At 33.0% G+C, this 16,925-nt stretch overlaps 1 protein-coding gene across 1 annotated transcript in view; it reads right to left on the bottom strand.

The window, feature by feature from the left end:
- Nucleotides 1-15,373, bottom strand: part of PTPRQ (protein tyrosine phosphatase receptor type Q) — a 199,536-nt gene extending 184,163 nt beyond the window's left edge. The window contains exons 1-8 of the mRNA XM_049626005.1: nucleotides 15,320-15,373; nucleotides 14,862-14,973; nucleotides 13,960-14,186; nucleotides 10,868-10,937; nucleotides 7,665-7,864; nucleotides 6,263-6,512; nucleotides 4,588-4,716; nucleotides 2,563-2,709 (exon numbers count right to left, since the gene is read on the bottom strand). Of these exons, the coding sequence (XP_049481962.1) occupies nucleotides 2,563-2,709; nucleotides 4,588-4,716; nucleotides 6,263-6,512; nucleotides 7,665-7,864; nucleotides 10,868-10,937; nucleotides 13,960-14,186; nucleotides 14,862-14,973; nucleotides 15,320-15,373 (1,189 nt within the window). The remainder of the gene's footprint in view (nucleotides 1-2,562; nucleotides 2,710-4,587; nucleotides 4,717-6,262; nucleotides 6,513-7,664; nucleotides 7,865-10,867; nucleotides 10,938-13,959; nucleotides 14,187-14,861; nucleotides 14,974-15,319) is intronic.
- Between the last annotated feature and the right edge of the window lie 1,552 nt (nucleotides 15,374-16,925).

Below are 16,925 nucleotides of genomic sequence, written 5' to 3'. Positions count from 1 at the left end.
AGAAGAAAATAAATTGGTAGGCTTAATTAGAATACAAAGAATCCTACTTTAATAAATTAAAAAAAAGGGATTCTTGGGTGGCTCACTCAGTTAAGCATCTGACGTCGGCTCAGGTCATGATCTCGCAGTTCGTGGGTTCGACCCCCCCATGTCAAGCTCTGTGCTGACAACTCAGAGCCTGGAGCCTGCTTTGGATTCTGACTCCCTCTCTCTCTCTGCCCCTGCCCCACTCACGTTCTGTCTGTCTCTCTCTCTCTCTCAAAAATAAATAAGCATTAAAAAAATTAAAATAAAATTGGTATAAAATTAAAATTTCAATTTTAACTGAAAGTATGTAGTTCTAGTGAGTTATTAGACTGTTATCATATAGTTTAGATTCCTTTATTACAAATTTTTAATTAGCAGGACCAGGATTCATTAGTGGTGTTGTCAGAAGTAGAAAGCGACATTTACTGCATTTGCTAGACATTTCCATTGAAGTCCTTCTGAAGACTGAACTATCTTAAGAGAACTCCACAGAGGAAAGTTAGCATGCAGAGGTAAGGCCATGCCATTTCTGCCCTCAGTGGAACACACCTGTTGCCTATGGACGCTCCTGAAAGCCACCTGTATATGGTCAGGAAAGTAGGAAGATAAAAAACTCAGGATAAATTGTTTATTAAACATACACAAATGGGCCCTTTGTTCAAAACAATTTTGTGTAAAAAATAAGCCATGTGAAATACACCAAGCAGTGTCCTTAAAATTTCATTTTTTTCTTAATAAAAATGCAGAAATAAGGAAAAGGAGATGAACCGTTTAAATGATGCCCAAAATAAACAGCATGGTATCATATGTGGCAATCTATTACCAATTCCCCTGTTTCTGTCAAATGCTATAGGCCAAGAAAGATGACAATAAAACAATAATCTTAAATTGTGGATTCAGTTTAGGAGCACCTACACTGGCTTGATTTGAAGGAAGACAAAAATTCTGAATTTATTTAACTGCATAACAAAAGAATAAAAGTTAGTTGGTCAATTAAGTTGATGGAGGAAATGCTATTAAAAATAAACTCAAGGACTCTAGTCTGATGAGGCCCAGGTCACTATGCTGGTTTTGCTACCTATTCATAAAGCTTTCTGACTTTCTAAGAAATGCTTAAGAGCACTTATTAGATGAACATAAGGAGAGATTTAAGGTCTAATGGAAAAGACATAAACATTGCTAAGAATTTCTGACAGAAATACAATCGAAAAATGTTAAGAGGAAAAAAATGAGAAAATTTTGCTTATAAATATGGATCGACTTAATCTATGTATTGAAATCATATACACATAAACATTTTCATTTGAAATTGAAATAAAACATAATTTTACGTTCTTTCAAACAGCAAAATATTACCAATGGTTAATTGTTCTTTGAAGGGGAGAATAACAAAATTCCCTAATAGTTGCTGCCCTCTAATGGTCAAATACTTGAGTGATTTATCTGATGAATGTATGCCCAATCTTTAGTTGTAGGTGTATGTGTGCACTTGCACACGTGTGTATTTAATTTACAAGTTACTGTATGTTACACACACAAAAAAATATGGAACCTATTTATTTATTTATTCATTCATTTATTTATTTGTTTATTTTTGAGAGAGAGAGAGAGAGGGTGGGAGGGAATGCGAGCAGGGGAGGGGCGGAGAGCGAGGGCGCAACACAGAACCTGAAGTAGGCTGCAGGCTCTTAGCTGTCAGCACAGAGCCCAATACAGGACTCAAACTCACAAACCGTGAGATCATGGCCTGAGCTGAATTCAGACAGTCAATCCACTAAGCCATGAGGTGCCCCTGAAACCTTTTTAAAGTATTAGTATACTCGCAAAAAAAAAAAAAAAAAAAAAAAATGTGTTCTTCTCAATAATTGCAATCCCTAAGTAAAAATGAAGACATTTAGCAAGTTTGATGGAAGTCAGAAAAATATGTTGTGGGATAACGGGGTAACATTTTTGAAACCCTATAGTTCATCCAAAACTGTGATGTTTAATACATACAAATAAAAAACCTTCGTTAGGAGAACTACTGTTTTAATAATTTCAGGATGCGCTGTTAAATTTGTAGTATGCACCCTCGATGAATCCTCACTTGCTTAGAATACCCTTTTGATTATAAACATATTTTGTTAGAGGCACTAGGGATATACGGATTCCTCTACATATTATTCTGTGAGAAAAATCTATTCTACATTGAATAATGTGAGTCCAACAATGTCTTTGTTAAATGTTAAATGTTAATGTTTTTGTTTACTTTGACTTATTGAGGTTTTGCCAATCTTCACTGTGAGTCTCAAACAGACTGACACTACATATAATGCGCTGTCTTGTTTGATCTCTGGTTCCTCTATAAAGCATGCTGTGGGTTTAATGTTCTAAGGAACACATGCACAGAATGCATTTGGTAGTTATCTGATAAGAAAATAACATGAATTAAGTAAATATAAACCAAACAGCTTCTAATACAATGTTTAATCAATGCAATAAAACACACAAGCAGGGTAAAATATCTCATGAACACACTACAGAAGATGTTCTTACCTTCTGGAGGAGTGAATACTGAAATATTTGATTTGGGTCCGATTCCTGCACTGGTTTCAGCTGCAACATATACATCGTATACTGTAAATGGTGTTAGGTTAGTGAATGCAAATTTAAGGTCTTTCGTGCTATTATCCAAAATTCGACCTGCAAAAAGCAAAAGATACTGTGGATTATTTTCTCATAAAGCATTTAATCATTCTCACATTTAAGTAGAGAGCCAAATATAGCAATTAACATTTGTTACTACAATTTAAAACATTATATAACAATTATTACAATTTTCAAACATTTACCTTAGTAGTGCATTGATATCAGGTTAATTAAAACAATGGAAAGAACATGAAAATCTTCCAGTATTCAAAATAACCTTCATTAAATCATAAAGCCCTATCTAACTACCATGTTATTTTTTGACATTTTTGAAAGGAAAACATTAGTTACTGCCAAAATTAAAATAGCCACAGTATTTTATACATAAATTTAGTCAATTAAAATGCTAAACATTCTAACTATCTTCTTTAATATTTAGAAAATATTTCTAGTTTAGCTTCTGAGAAAAACTCCTTAAAGAGTACATCATCAAAATTATTTTAACCCTCAATTTCACCTCTGAATAATTCTTTCATCTCTTGCTCTAGCTGAAACCAGGCTCTCTCCTAAGAACACGGCTTCTGTTCCGTTAGCCACCCCACCTGATGGTCTAATTTTTTCCATGGTCATCAAGTGACTATGCCTTCAGGTATGATGTTTTCTCTACTCCTCATAGCCTTGTCTCAGACCAAGAAAGCTCCCTCCTTACAAAAGCTCACAGCTTTAAACCTAATGTCATCAATGGCATCCACCACCCCTCATTGTTGCAGTGACCTTCTAAGCCCAGGGTCACTCCCCTCATTCTGGATGGTTTAGCGCCTGTTTCGATGTCACTGTCTTCAGTGCAACCATCTTAATTTGTGGTGATTTCAGTATTCCTACAGACAATCCTTAAAACACTCCCAGCTCTCTTCAAATAATCATGTCCTCCACCCTATCTCAGCCACTCCCAAGGCCATCACTATTACCAGGAACCCTGAATCTTCCATGATCTCAATTTCATGCAACTCTTTCTGACCATTCTTTCTTATCTCCTGTTCATTTATTCTAGAACCCAAAGCAACAAGTCTTCAAGTTTACTGGGACTCCCCATCCATTGATCTTTTGACCTATTTTATTCTTTTTGGTTTGGTTCTTCACCACTAGGTTTCCACTCTTTATCCATTCTCAATGACATTGTTGATTATAATCACTGCCTTTACATAAACCTTCAATTCCCTTGCCCTTTTCTTGTTGAAGGGAGCTGGAAAAAAACACAAATCCACTCTGACTGATATCACTTTATCACTACCACACCTCGAATGAGCCCTAAATTGTACCTAGCCCCCTACTAAACTTCCATGCTCAATCAGTCTCTACTCTTTTAAGTTTTCTTTCATAGAACTCAGATTAGGAAAGAATTTTAGAGTTTACTTAATTTACTTCTAGCAATACCTTATCTGAACACCTCAAATTATCTGACAAGGGGATTCCAGGTCCTGATTATTCACAAAGATGGAGAACTTGCTACATTAAGTAGTTGCCTATATTATTTTTAGAGAACTCCAATTATTAGATATGCATTCCTTGTTCTAAGAAGAAATCTGATTTAATATAATGAAGTCTATTGTTCTTCATAAATATATTTGCAATTAGAGTAAGTGAAGGTCCTCCTGTTCAAACATTTGAAGACATGATGTCCTCCAACAATTCTCTACTTAGGATTTATCTCATTCCTTCAGCTTCTCCTCATGAAATATAGAATATGGACAATGTTTATGATTTTAAACAAAAACTTCAAAGAACCTCATCTTCCTTATTCCTTTTTTATTGTTTGCTTCAATTGTAGGATCTTATAAAAAGAGTGTGATACTTTTAAGGAGCTTGATAATGCTAACATATTTTACATAATTCTTACTCCAAAAGGCAAACACAAAACTGATTGAGACTTACCTGATGGCCCATATAATTCAACTCTGTAACTAAATTTCCCTGTTATTACACTTGGTGGGTCCCATGAAATTGAAAAGGACTTCCCTGTAATGTTGCCTGTTACACAGTTTTGTGGTGGTCCTTCAGGAACTAAAATGGTTATAGAAAAAAAAAATTAACAAATAATAAATGAGAATTTTATTAAAAACACATCATAAAACACAAAGTCAGAAAGAAAATAAAATATCACACTGAGCAAAGGGTTTTTTAATTTAAAAAAAAAAGGGAAACTGAATTAATTGAAGACTTTAAACAAGACAAGCTGGCTCATCAGATGGACTACTTATTTGCAACATAAACTAGTTTGATTTAAATGCTGTATATGATTGCACAGGGTGTTTCATTCCAACATTGTTCCCTGCAGTTACATTGTCCTGATACATACTTATATATTGAATTCAACCAGGCCTGGGCATAGGTCTTGAAAAGCACTCTCCCTCTGGTGGACACAGGTAGAAGGATCAGGGAATTAACTGGACCTACAGAATCTTATTGGAAAAGGTCTTTACCTTCTGTATTAATACGTGTATTTGGTTCTGAGGGGAAATTTATAACCTATAGTTAAAAGATTCTAATGTAACATGGGTAACATATAAAAAACAACGACATTTAAAAAGTCTATCTTTCATAGATGTGTTTCTACATATTGCATTTTGATTGAAATGAAATATTCCAAGTATTTTTCTCAAGCCAAGGTTCTTGTCTACTAAATCTCACTGTGTGTTACCTCACGAAATTATTTTTTTTTAGCTGTATAAAAAGAAGTACGGATGGAGGAAATGGTAAGATGCAAAGATGATTATTTAAATCAAGAAAAAAATTTCAAACTTCATTTCATGAAATGATAAAAGCTGACAGCTATGTCATCAGAAAAAAAAAATACTGTGCTTTAGTGAAATTACCCTACCAGTAATAATTTCCAGTAACCTAAAAAATTATCAGTCACAAGTGAACAAGTCTGACACTACATGTTTAGTAGGGTATCATGTCAGTAACTACATAAATTTACATATATATAATACTATAATCCCATAATTAAACACACAAATAACCATAGCTAGAAAAGTGTACTTTTCAAAATTAGTAGTAATAATATCTAATTGTACTCATCGAATCCTAACACCACCACCAAAAGGAAGTTGCTATTGCTGTCTCCATTTTTCACATAGGGAGGAAACTCCAGTGCAAAGTAGACATAAGTAGGTGTATTTTTTACATACTATTTTTGTCTGATACTGAAATGTGAATCACGTGATATTTCTGCCACTACAGATGTTAATTCCACATTTGATTATAGCAGTCTCAGTGAGAGGAGGGTAGAGATGATTGCAGGAGATGTAAAAGAGCAGAGATGATTATGAAAAATTGTTGAGATCACATAGATAAAAGCTTATCTTAGGATCATGGTTATTAGCTTAAGAATCCTTTGGGTCAAATCTCCTTTTTCATTTTAGATGCTTATGTTAATATTATAAAAGAGTACTATAATTGGTATGCCCATTTTCTGTTATTGGTGGGAAAAGTTACCGAAAGGGAAGGAAGTTTTAATAAAAAACATCTACGTGAAAAAAATGAAAGATTACTCTCTAAGTAGTTTAACTCTTTTTTTCTACATACACAAAAAATGAAATCATACCTGATTCCGGTGTTCTGACAATGGTACTATCAATATAACCTGCTTCCGTTGTAACAGCAGAAACTTCAAAAAGATATGTTGTATAAGGTCTCAAATGTGTCACTACAAAACTTATAGGCTCTTTCCACACAGAGCTTATCTTACTCCTTGCCAACGTGCTCAAAGAATATGTGGTACGTGACGGAGGTGTAATTCTACCAAGGGTTGGAGAAGGGCTGGTGGTACTCCATAAAAAAGATTCATTATTCTCCTAGTGAATAAATAAATAGCATTGGGAAAATAATTGGTATCTCAAGGTGAACACGATAAGTGTAATCATTTCTTTTTCTTTTATATAATAAATATTGTTCTTAAATGTATGTGTATGATTCATTAAGATTTTAACAGATTGTTATCTATTCAAGTTATGGACAAATTTGCTAGATTTTAACTTTACCCATCTATATCTACAGTTTTAGAACAGAATATATTTATTGTATTCTTTGTACCTTAATATTTCTTATGAATAGGATTTCAAAAGGCTTAGAATAAAGGTAAAGCTATAACAAAATTATTAGTAAGAATTTTTAAAATTCATGTTAGGGGTGCCTGGGTGGCTCAGTTGGTTAAGCATCTGACTCTTGATTCCGGCTCAGGTCATGATCTCACGGTCTGTGGGTTTGAGCACCACATCAGGCTCTGCACTGACAGTGCGGAGCCTACTTGGATTGTTTCTTTCCCTCTCTCACTGTCTCCCCCCACACCGCTGCAAAGTAAATAAATAAACATTTTTAAAAAATTAAAAGGAGGTTTTGAGACTTCTATAACTTAAAGTATTCAAAACAAAATAATTTTGTTTATCAATAATACCACAAAAATCACCAAAATTATCTTTGGAAAAGCATGACACGGTATTCCCAGTGAATTCCCATAAATGACTAGAGTAATAACAAATTCTTTGCCAAAGATATGCACAACCAAAACAATCTACTTCCACAAACATAATTTTGCTGCCTTCTGTTCCCCTTCTGTCACATGGAAATATCTTTTTTTCAGCGATATCTTATACTTTGCTCTTTCAGGTCTTTATAAAATATCCTCCACCCAAAATAGCCCCCTCACACAATCTCTCATGTCCTTATTCCAAGGCCAAGCCAAGGTCCATTCACAAATGCGGCTCCTTTTAAGAAGTCTCTCCAGAGATCCCTGTGAGATTTTTATATTTCTTGAATTCTCAAACCCTTCACTTATTCTACCTTGAATACAGCCAATTGTGTATAACATGATACTATAACCTAATACTATAAGTAATCAAGCAGCTAATAAGCACAGTGGCTTAAAATTTTTTTTTCAAATGCTGGAAACTTCAAGTTATAATTTCACCTAGAATTTTTGAGACATAGAAAGTGTTCATAACACTTACATTGCATTCTGGCAATTTCCCAGTCAAAATGTCTTCTACTCTGATGGAGACATCTTTCACTACTATCCCACTTCTGGCATGCTTGACACTAATCTTGAAGCTGGTAATTTTGCCATTTGGTTGCCGAGGTAAATACCAAATCAGGTTTACTGCAGAATAGTTAAAGGCCTCAACTGTGAGATTCACTACTTTTCCTGGAGCTGGGGAAGTGAGAGGGTTTGAAAGAAGGGAAAAAAACACTGTTATAAACCTTAGAATGGCATTCATATAATGTTGGGATGTTACACTTCTCACACTATGTAAAATTAAATATTCTATATTAGAAAAAAACTCTACTTGGCGTAAGACTTTTAGAAATATATTTAATTAATTTTGCCTGGAATTTGAGCCCACAGATTTGTATTTAAGACAAAATAAGCTTTATTTTAGGATTATTTGGCAAGTGGATCCATTGATGAACTATTTCAAGCAAATCTGAAAAATATCCAATCAACAGTTATTTGTGAATATGCAAACAAATTTGAATAATGAATCTCCTCCTGAAATATTTTGGAATTGTGTAGTTTCCTTAGATAATGAAGTGGCAAACTGAAACAATTAGCCAGCCATGTAAACCAAAAAGCACATTTCCAGAATGTATGTAAATATCTAGTGCCTAACATAAAGTGGACACCACCCAACTGGTTGTGCTTATTATGTTTTGAGCTTTATACACCCTCAAAATAAACTTTCATCAGAATTCGTGACCAAATAATTCTTAATAATTATTGATAAACTGCAATAACAGGCTATATGCCATTTTACCTGGTGTGAGACAAACATGAAACCAGAATGAAGTAAAATTATGCACATTAATTTCAAGGCAAGTTATGCAAAACTGACAATGTAAATAATCAAGATCCTTTATAATATAGAACAAACACGACAAATCACTATTAAGAGGAATAAAAACAAAACAGGATGCTCACGATAAAACACTATAAGTGATAACAATGCCTAGTATTAAGATATAGAGTTTAAATGCACATTATAAAGAAGAATGCCAGAATATGAATTGTAAATAAAAGTCATATAAATTATATAAGGAAGTTAGGTCCTAGGAAAGAGAGCTGTTATAAATTATGTTAAACCATAGAAACTAGGAAACTCAAGGTCAGCTCAATTTTAATGGAAAAAAATAAACCAGTTTGGAGGGGTAATTAATCACTAATAATGGATGGAATGATTGATGGAAATTTTTTTCTCCATGGAAAACTCATCAATGGAATTAAAGCTTAGAAAGGACATTGAAAATATAACTCTCTGACACTAAAGATCAAACCACTTGAATTTCTTTTGGATGGATAAAATGTAATAAAGCAAAAGGAAAAGGGTTGTTAAAAATATGAGGCTATAAAATTATGAGTTAAAACTTTTATCATGATTTTTTAAAAAAACTGAATGTATTTGACATATAACTATATAAATTTAAGGTGTGCATTGTGTGAATTTTATATATATCCATATTGTATTATGATTGTTGTTGTAGTCATATTTAACATAACATCTATCATGTTACATAATTATAATATCACACTGTACTATTCATTATATTGTGCATGAGATTTCTATGGCTTACTTATTACTTGAGGCAAGTTTGTATCCTTGAACAACATCAGTCTTATTCCCCTACCCCCTATCCCCTGGTGACCACCGTTTCACTCTTAATGCATCCTAATTACCTTTTAAAATTTCTGATATGTGTAAACTATACACATGGTTATAATTATGTCTGATATGTATATGTATATATATATATATTTATATATGATATGTGTGTGTATATATATATATATGTATATATATAAAAGGCAAATTGCAAACAAGCTACACATTTTTAAATGAACCTCAACAACAGATACAAGGGACTACTCAAGTATAGAGAAAATTGAATTTATAAGGTAACCAAACATTTACTAAATGCATGATTTTAAGATATTTTAAAAGTGATCAAAAGTATTAAACAGATGGGAAATAATTAAATACGGTAAACAACACTTTGTGAAAAAATGGTAATTTGATTAACTTGCTTTAATAATTTTTTTCTCAAATTTTTCTGCTTGTGCTTTCCTTTTGTGACTTCATGATGTCTGAAGAATAATCCTGGCTCTTTTCTGTAGTTGGAAGGTCTTTCTCTATTTTAAATAATCTAGCTTCTACTTCTGGAATTTTAGTACCAAAATCCAATTATTTCTCAATTTTCATAGAGTGAATTTATCCATTTTGATTCAAGTCAAGATTCAATACTGTAGTATCAAAACTTTTTGTTTTATAAATAAATCATTTCATCTTTCAGATAAGTGTTCTCCAACACTTTGAGGATATAGCTAGCCTAATGAGATGCATAAATTTTCTAGTATGTGTAAGTGTCTACAACTTTCCAAAGCATACACCATACAAAGCTTGCATTTATTGAGCCAGAAAGAAACTTCACAAATCCAATATAGAGACTTCTAAAAATATTACCTGCATTTCTAAGGATCCATCAAGTTGAAAATAGAAGTGCAAGAGGTATTTCTATTATCTTAAAGCCAAAATAAATTCTATGTTTACCAGAAATGATACTGATGGGAAGTTAAGAAGCTGAGTTTTTTCCGCTTGTGGATGGAATATTAACCCAGTAAGGTATAACAAGTTAGCCTGTATAGTCTTCTGAAGAGTATTTTTATTCATGGGGAAGAAATTACTTCTGATTTAACAATAATAAATGCAGTTTATTTATTTCATAGAACTATTCTTTAAAGTTGGGTTATATATAGTATAAATAATAAAAAGGAGTTGGAGAATACTGATATAATGAAATTTAGATTTACATTACATTATTACATCTTTAACATTTAAAAAAAAAAAAGGATAGATAGGAGCAAGAGAAATTATGTAATTATCCAATTTGCCCAAAAACTCACAACAAATGATCAACAGTGAGACTCCCAAGACAAAATTATTTTCATATATCATTCAAAAGTTTTTCATAATTAGAAAGAATATTGTAATACATATTTTAATGAATAGCCATCCAATAAGACTCTAAAAGTAATTGAATGGCCATACTATTGAAAATTTTATGGATTTCAACACTATATTTAGTTTATATCCTTATTTATTTCAAATGACAAAAACTCATAATTAAGCTAATTTGGGAATAAATGATTTAGGAAAATTACCACTTTCTGCCGTTTGGAAAAGAAATGGGTCACTAAACACTCCAATGCCAGCGCTGTTTTCAGCAGCAACCTAAAACAGACCAATAGAATTGTGTTCAAACTTTTTACTCTCTAATTAAACAGAATCCGAAATAATAAAATTTTGACTTGTTGATAAGTTAAACGATAGACACTTTTCCCTTAATTCTTGAAATACTCTTAAAGTAGATAGCACACATGGAACTAATCCGTATTTTCATTTTCCCTAAGGGTATATTTGCAGCATAGTTTGATTCAACACATTTCTCAAATTTCTAATGGAAAAATTAATAGTCAAGTTTTGTAGTTAATTAGTAGTGATAATAACAACAGATACTACTTGTGGGAAACTTCTACGTACCAGGAAATTTCCTAGAAATTTTACACATCTCATTTTATCCACATAATCAAAACATAAGGTATTCCTATCAGCATGTTATAGATGAGGAAACTGATTGAGAGAGGTCATGTAACTTGTGCAAGTCATATAGGAATAAGTGATAGAACCAGAATTCCATTGAAATCATGCTTATTTCTAAAGCTCAACCACTTTTTATTATATTAACATTGACTATTTCTGTAACAAATACGAAACCATATACATGGTATCTGGCTTGAGAATTTACAATATAACCAGTCAAATATATACTCAAGAAAATTTTACAAACAAGTCTAATCAGTGATAGTAAGTATTTTGAATTTAAAAGATGGAAAAATTCTTTTGACTCAGATAGTCTAGTCAAAGAGACTAGAATAGGCACAGAAAATGTCATTACTGAGATCAAAACTCTTATGTTATTCCAAATGCCATAAGTGGAGTCTGAAAACCTTGGTTTATATTGAATTTCACCTGGGGTGCCTGGGTAGCTTAGCTGGTTCAGTGTCTAACTCTTGATTTTAGCTCAGGTCATGATCTCATAGTTCTTGAGATCAAGCCCCGTCTGGGGCTCTGTGCTGACAGCATGAAGCCTGCTTGGGATTCTCCCCTTCTCTCTGTACCCCCTGCCTCTCAAAATAAATCAAGTTAAAAAAAATTTTTTTTAATATATTGAATTCCACCAATTACCAAATGAGTAGCTATAGGCAATTTACTTAGTACTGCTCTAAATCCCATTTTCCTTCTCTTTAAAATGGGGATAACAATATACCTATGTCATAGAATTGTTCCAAGGACTAAATGAAATAACACATATAAAGTACTTAATAGGATTTTCCCAAAATCACATAGATTTGATACCTACATTTGAGTATATCAAATGGACTGCACCAAATACCCTTTGGAATTCTGCAACGGCTAACATTTATTCGAACAGCATAAAGGTCACAACAATGATTTATAAAGTGTGGAAAGAACAGAAGAATAAGGGCTTCCCAGTAGACCTGAAGTAAGAGAATTCAAAGGAATAAAAATTCAAATTCCATAAAAACAGATCTAAGCAGAACTAGGTTAGCTAAATTACCTTTCTGTCTGCAATAGCTTCTTATATCACATTAAAATGTAATCTATACCTATTACCTTCAATAGTGTATTTTAACATATAAGCTAATCTGAATAAATGCTTGTTGATAGAAATTATGTGTACTATGCCATTCTCAGATGCCAGTAGAAAAGGTTTCCTAGTCTTTACCCATGGTTCTGCAATGAAATAGCCAAGTCATGAGTCTTTGACCTTGACCTCTGCATCAGTAAGTTTCCTTTTAACTATTCTCATATAGAGGATCCCTACTATTGGGATGCTTTCCAATTCTTACTGTGTGCTTTGATTCCAATAGGCATGCTTCCAATAAGGAAACCACCGCCCCCAGGCAAATTCTCTTTCCCATCATTTCTTACCATCCAGAAAGCCATCTCAGTTATGTCTTTTCACATATTTATACAGCTTTTATAGATTTTTTCTCTACATCCCATTATCTTCAAAGCTCAAAGAACATATTGATGTTATGTTGAAAATAGGATCAAAAAGGTATCTGTATCCTTTCCTATACTATGGAAATATGACAAATGTATCTTAATTGTAAGTATTTTCATATGGCCTAATTTAGGATTGCTTTTTATAATTTCTCCTTTACTTAATTTCTTCATTTAATTTTTTAAAAATGTTTATTTATTTTTGAGAGAGAGAGAGACAGACAGAGCAGGGAAGGGGCAGAGAGAGGAGACACAGAATCTGAAGCAGGCTCCAGGCTCGGAGCTGTCAGCACAGAGTCCGACATGGGGCTCAAACTCACAAACCGTTAGATCATGACCTGAGCCAAAGTCAAATGCTCAACCAACTGAGCCCCCTAGGTGCACCTTCTTTACTTAATTTCTAAATAACATGTTGTTTAATTCTGCATATTAAACATTGTAAAGAACTAAAAGTTTTTCTAAAGACACAGTAAATTTTCAGGAAATATTTATTGAATGGAACAGAATTGAATTCACTGTTGTCTGAGAAACTGGCTCAATAGAAACTTTCAAATTTGCTAAGAGAAACGTAAATCCGACAAAATGAAGAGAAAAATAACAAACCTAACTTTACATTTAATGAAAAAATAGACTATTTTTCCTATAAAGCCTGTTATTCAATTTAAACTTGATTTATTCATTTAGAAAGTCACTAAGCTAAATGGTTTTAAAATAAATAAATAATATAAATACACCTGAAAATGAAAAGAGATTACAACATTTGTTCAGTTAAGAGCCCAGATGGGCACTGAGGTCATGACTCAAATGTTCATTCTTCAGTCACTTGGCTGTGTTCAGCTGCAAAGTCTTGACCAGGTGGGACAAAGTTCCTTCACTTTTAAAATGAATGAAATATTTTTTAATTTTTTTAAACAAATTAATATTTATTTATACTTGAGAGAGAGAGAGAAAGAAAGAGGGGGGAGGGCAGAGAGAGATGGAGACAGAATCCAAAGCAGGCATCAGGCTCTGAACTGTCAGCACAGAATCCAATGTGGGGCTCAAACCCACGAGCAATGAGATCGTGACCTGAGCTGAAGTCAGAGGCTTAACCAACTGAGCCACCCAAGAGCCCCCAAATGAATGAAATATTTTAATAGTAAATAATTATTAAAAAAAATATTACCTTGATTTCATACGTTGTTCCAGGATTAAGATTAGTAAGAAGAACTTCTAGACTGTCCGGCTTCGTTCTAACTTGTGTATATTCTGTTTGCATCCATGGACAAACTTCCTTATATTTCACAATGTAAGATATGATTCTTCCATTTGGGTTAGGTGGTGTATTCCAAGACAGAAGAATCCCAGCAGATCCAACTCTTTCTCCTGCTAGGAAGACTGGAGGCCCTGGTTCTATTAAAACATATATATATGTTGTTAAAAAGACAAACAACTATTGTATTTTCATAATCATAAGGAAGAAAGTATTTACAGATGTGGACTTTTGAAGTTCCCAAAGACTAATGGCCTCTCAAATGTGAGTTTGACCTCCCTAGAGCTTTGCTACCAAAAGAAAAAAAAAAAAGGTTAAATGCGTTGGGGGATACCCAAAACATTCTTTTGTAAGAATGTAAAAAATGGAATGCTACTACATACTACAGGCCAAATACACTTTTGATGCCAGATCATTTTAAAAAGAAACTTATCTGTGCAAAGCTTACACACAAAACTAAGAAAACAGGAATGCAGTCTTACAAACTGAATAATTCTTCTGAGCAAGTGTAGTGAGTTTATTTTCATGGCTCTGCATCATTTAAATATTACTATTAACAGTCTCTGTGATCCATTTCACAAACAAGTATAATTATCATTATCATTACTCTCTGAAAGTCAAGAAAGCTAAAGAACTGGTAGAACACAGGTCTTAAACGGATCACCTTCTTAAGTTTCCATTTTGCGTTAATTACTAACCTGTTGTCATGCATATAATGCACATATTGCTAATGTAAGTATTTCCATCCAATAGATTTATACTAGCTGCAAATATTTCATAAAAACACTTCATAAAAAAAGAAAATACATACTCACTTGTTACATTCGTTGTCACTGTTCTACTAACAGGAGAGCTGTATGTTGTAGCAGAAATTGAAGAGATGGTCACATCGTACCTAGTGCCAGGAACAGCGTTGGAAACATCAACCTAGAACACCAAAAACAAATAACTGCCTTAAAACTCTTTCTGGAAAACAAGAAAGCTAAAACAATAAATCTATCGCAACAACAACAAAAATAAACATCTCACTCTATAACTCTGCTGTGTTTAAAACATTCCAAATTCCATATTATTGTAAAATATAAATCTGTTCTACCACATAACTATTTACCAATAACATATAATAAAAACTTACAAAACATACTGTGTTATCAAGAACTAAATCAGTATTTCAATCTATCTAGTTTGTTGTCACAAGAAACAACTATTTAAGAATCTTAAGAAATCTACAGTCCATTGCTTAACCCTGGTTTTTAGAAGTATATTAAAATACCTGTGTCTCTGAAGTTCCAATAAAAAGTAAAAGAAAAATGATTATAAAATCCATCATTATTACATTTTTCAGGCAGTGGAATCACATTGATGGCTCTAGAGAGAAATGTTGCCTGCATTAATGATTTAAAGACAGATCCTCCTGGCAAGTACACAATTAATGAGCCTGGATTACTCAATAGCTCTGCCCTTTCTTTGTTAAACTATTCATGAACCCTTGGATGCCTGGCTGTAGGTTCAGGGTAAGACTGAAGAAAAAAACGCATAGACGTTGCTAAGGTAACAATCCACCAATGCTGAAACTTAAACTCATCAATTCAGCATCAGTGTTTTTGTCTTCATTTTGTGCTTTTAAAAACTCTCAAAGGAGTAAGTTTTCATGGTGTATGAGTTTCATAAAGAACTTTCCTATTAGGACCAAATATAAATACAAGTTGGCTCAGCAAGTACGATAATGAAACCTATACCTGATACTCTCCACCTCCAAGATCTTTGATAGTAACAAAGCCACTGTCAGGAACAAGATCCACATGAAACCCTTCCACACGGCCAGAGGGCAGGCTCCAGTACAGAGAAAAGGAATGTGCAGAAATATTGAAGGCTTTAAGTTTCTCAGGTCTTTCTGGTTCTGATATTAAAAAATAGAGGTTTGAAATAGCATTATTCTCTTAAATATTCAAAGATAAAATGAAAATCAATAGCCTGTAAGATTTCAACACAACCACACTGTCAGAAAGCACTGAGTCCTTTAAATTATCTCTAGTCACACGTAGGTGTTAGGCATCTAAATCTTTAATAGTAACTAGTTTCTAAGTATAATTATCAGAAATAATATATCAATTTATGTATGTTTCTAGGATATATCTTACCTATTAAAATCTGTTAGTTGTCCAAATTGTTTGTTAAACTTATGCTTTAATTGAAAACTTGAATCATTTAAAGAAACTTATTTAAATCCAAATTATTGATTCAATTACCTGGATGTTTTAACAAGCAGAAGATAATTGGGAAAAAATGTAGCTAAAATCTGCCAATGTTTTTAAAGAGTGAGCATTTCTGATGAATATTTAGCTACGTGTTTCCTTAAAAGAAAAGCTGTTTTCTTATAGGAAGTAAACAATAAGTATTAACTGTCCTAGCCACTTCAACCATATTTTTCTACCTTTGCTTCCACTGTTTCCGGAGTTATATTTATGCTGCCTGTACCTCCTTGAAGGGAGTTTTCTGCATAAAGTTCTTCTGATTGGTTGCCAATGAGTCAGATACTCACTCTGCCTTATCTTTAGTGCAGATTCCCAACAAACAATATAGGGGGAGGAAAAGAGATTATGAAGCCAAGCATGTGAAAAACATACCTGATACAGTCCCAATCTAATACCATTTCCAAAAGAAAGGAGTCTGAAATTAATCACTGAACTCCACTTAACCATTTTAAAGCTCACCTATCAGAGATACTTTAAAATGGATATAAAAAAATGAAACATACATTTCATAACAAAACTGATAGGGCACATTGCATAATATAGTAACCTTAAGAGGTCAATTTCTCACATTTGGGCAGGTGAGAGAGATACTTTTAGAAAAGTCTTTTTTTTTTCTTTTCTTTA

Source organism: Panthera uncia, chromosome B4 (assembly GCF_023721935.1).
Source record: "Panthera uncia isolate 11264 chromosome B4, Puncia_PCG_1.0, whole genome shotgun sequence".
In the NCBI taxonomy this organism is placed as follows: domain Eukaryota; kingdom Metazoa; phylum Chordata; class Mammalia; order Carnivora; family Felidae; genus Panthera; species Panthera uncia.
This window is presented reverse-complemented; position numbering and strand designations above follow the sequence as displayed.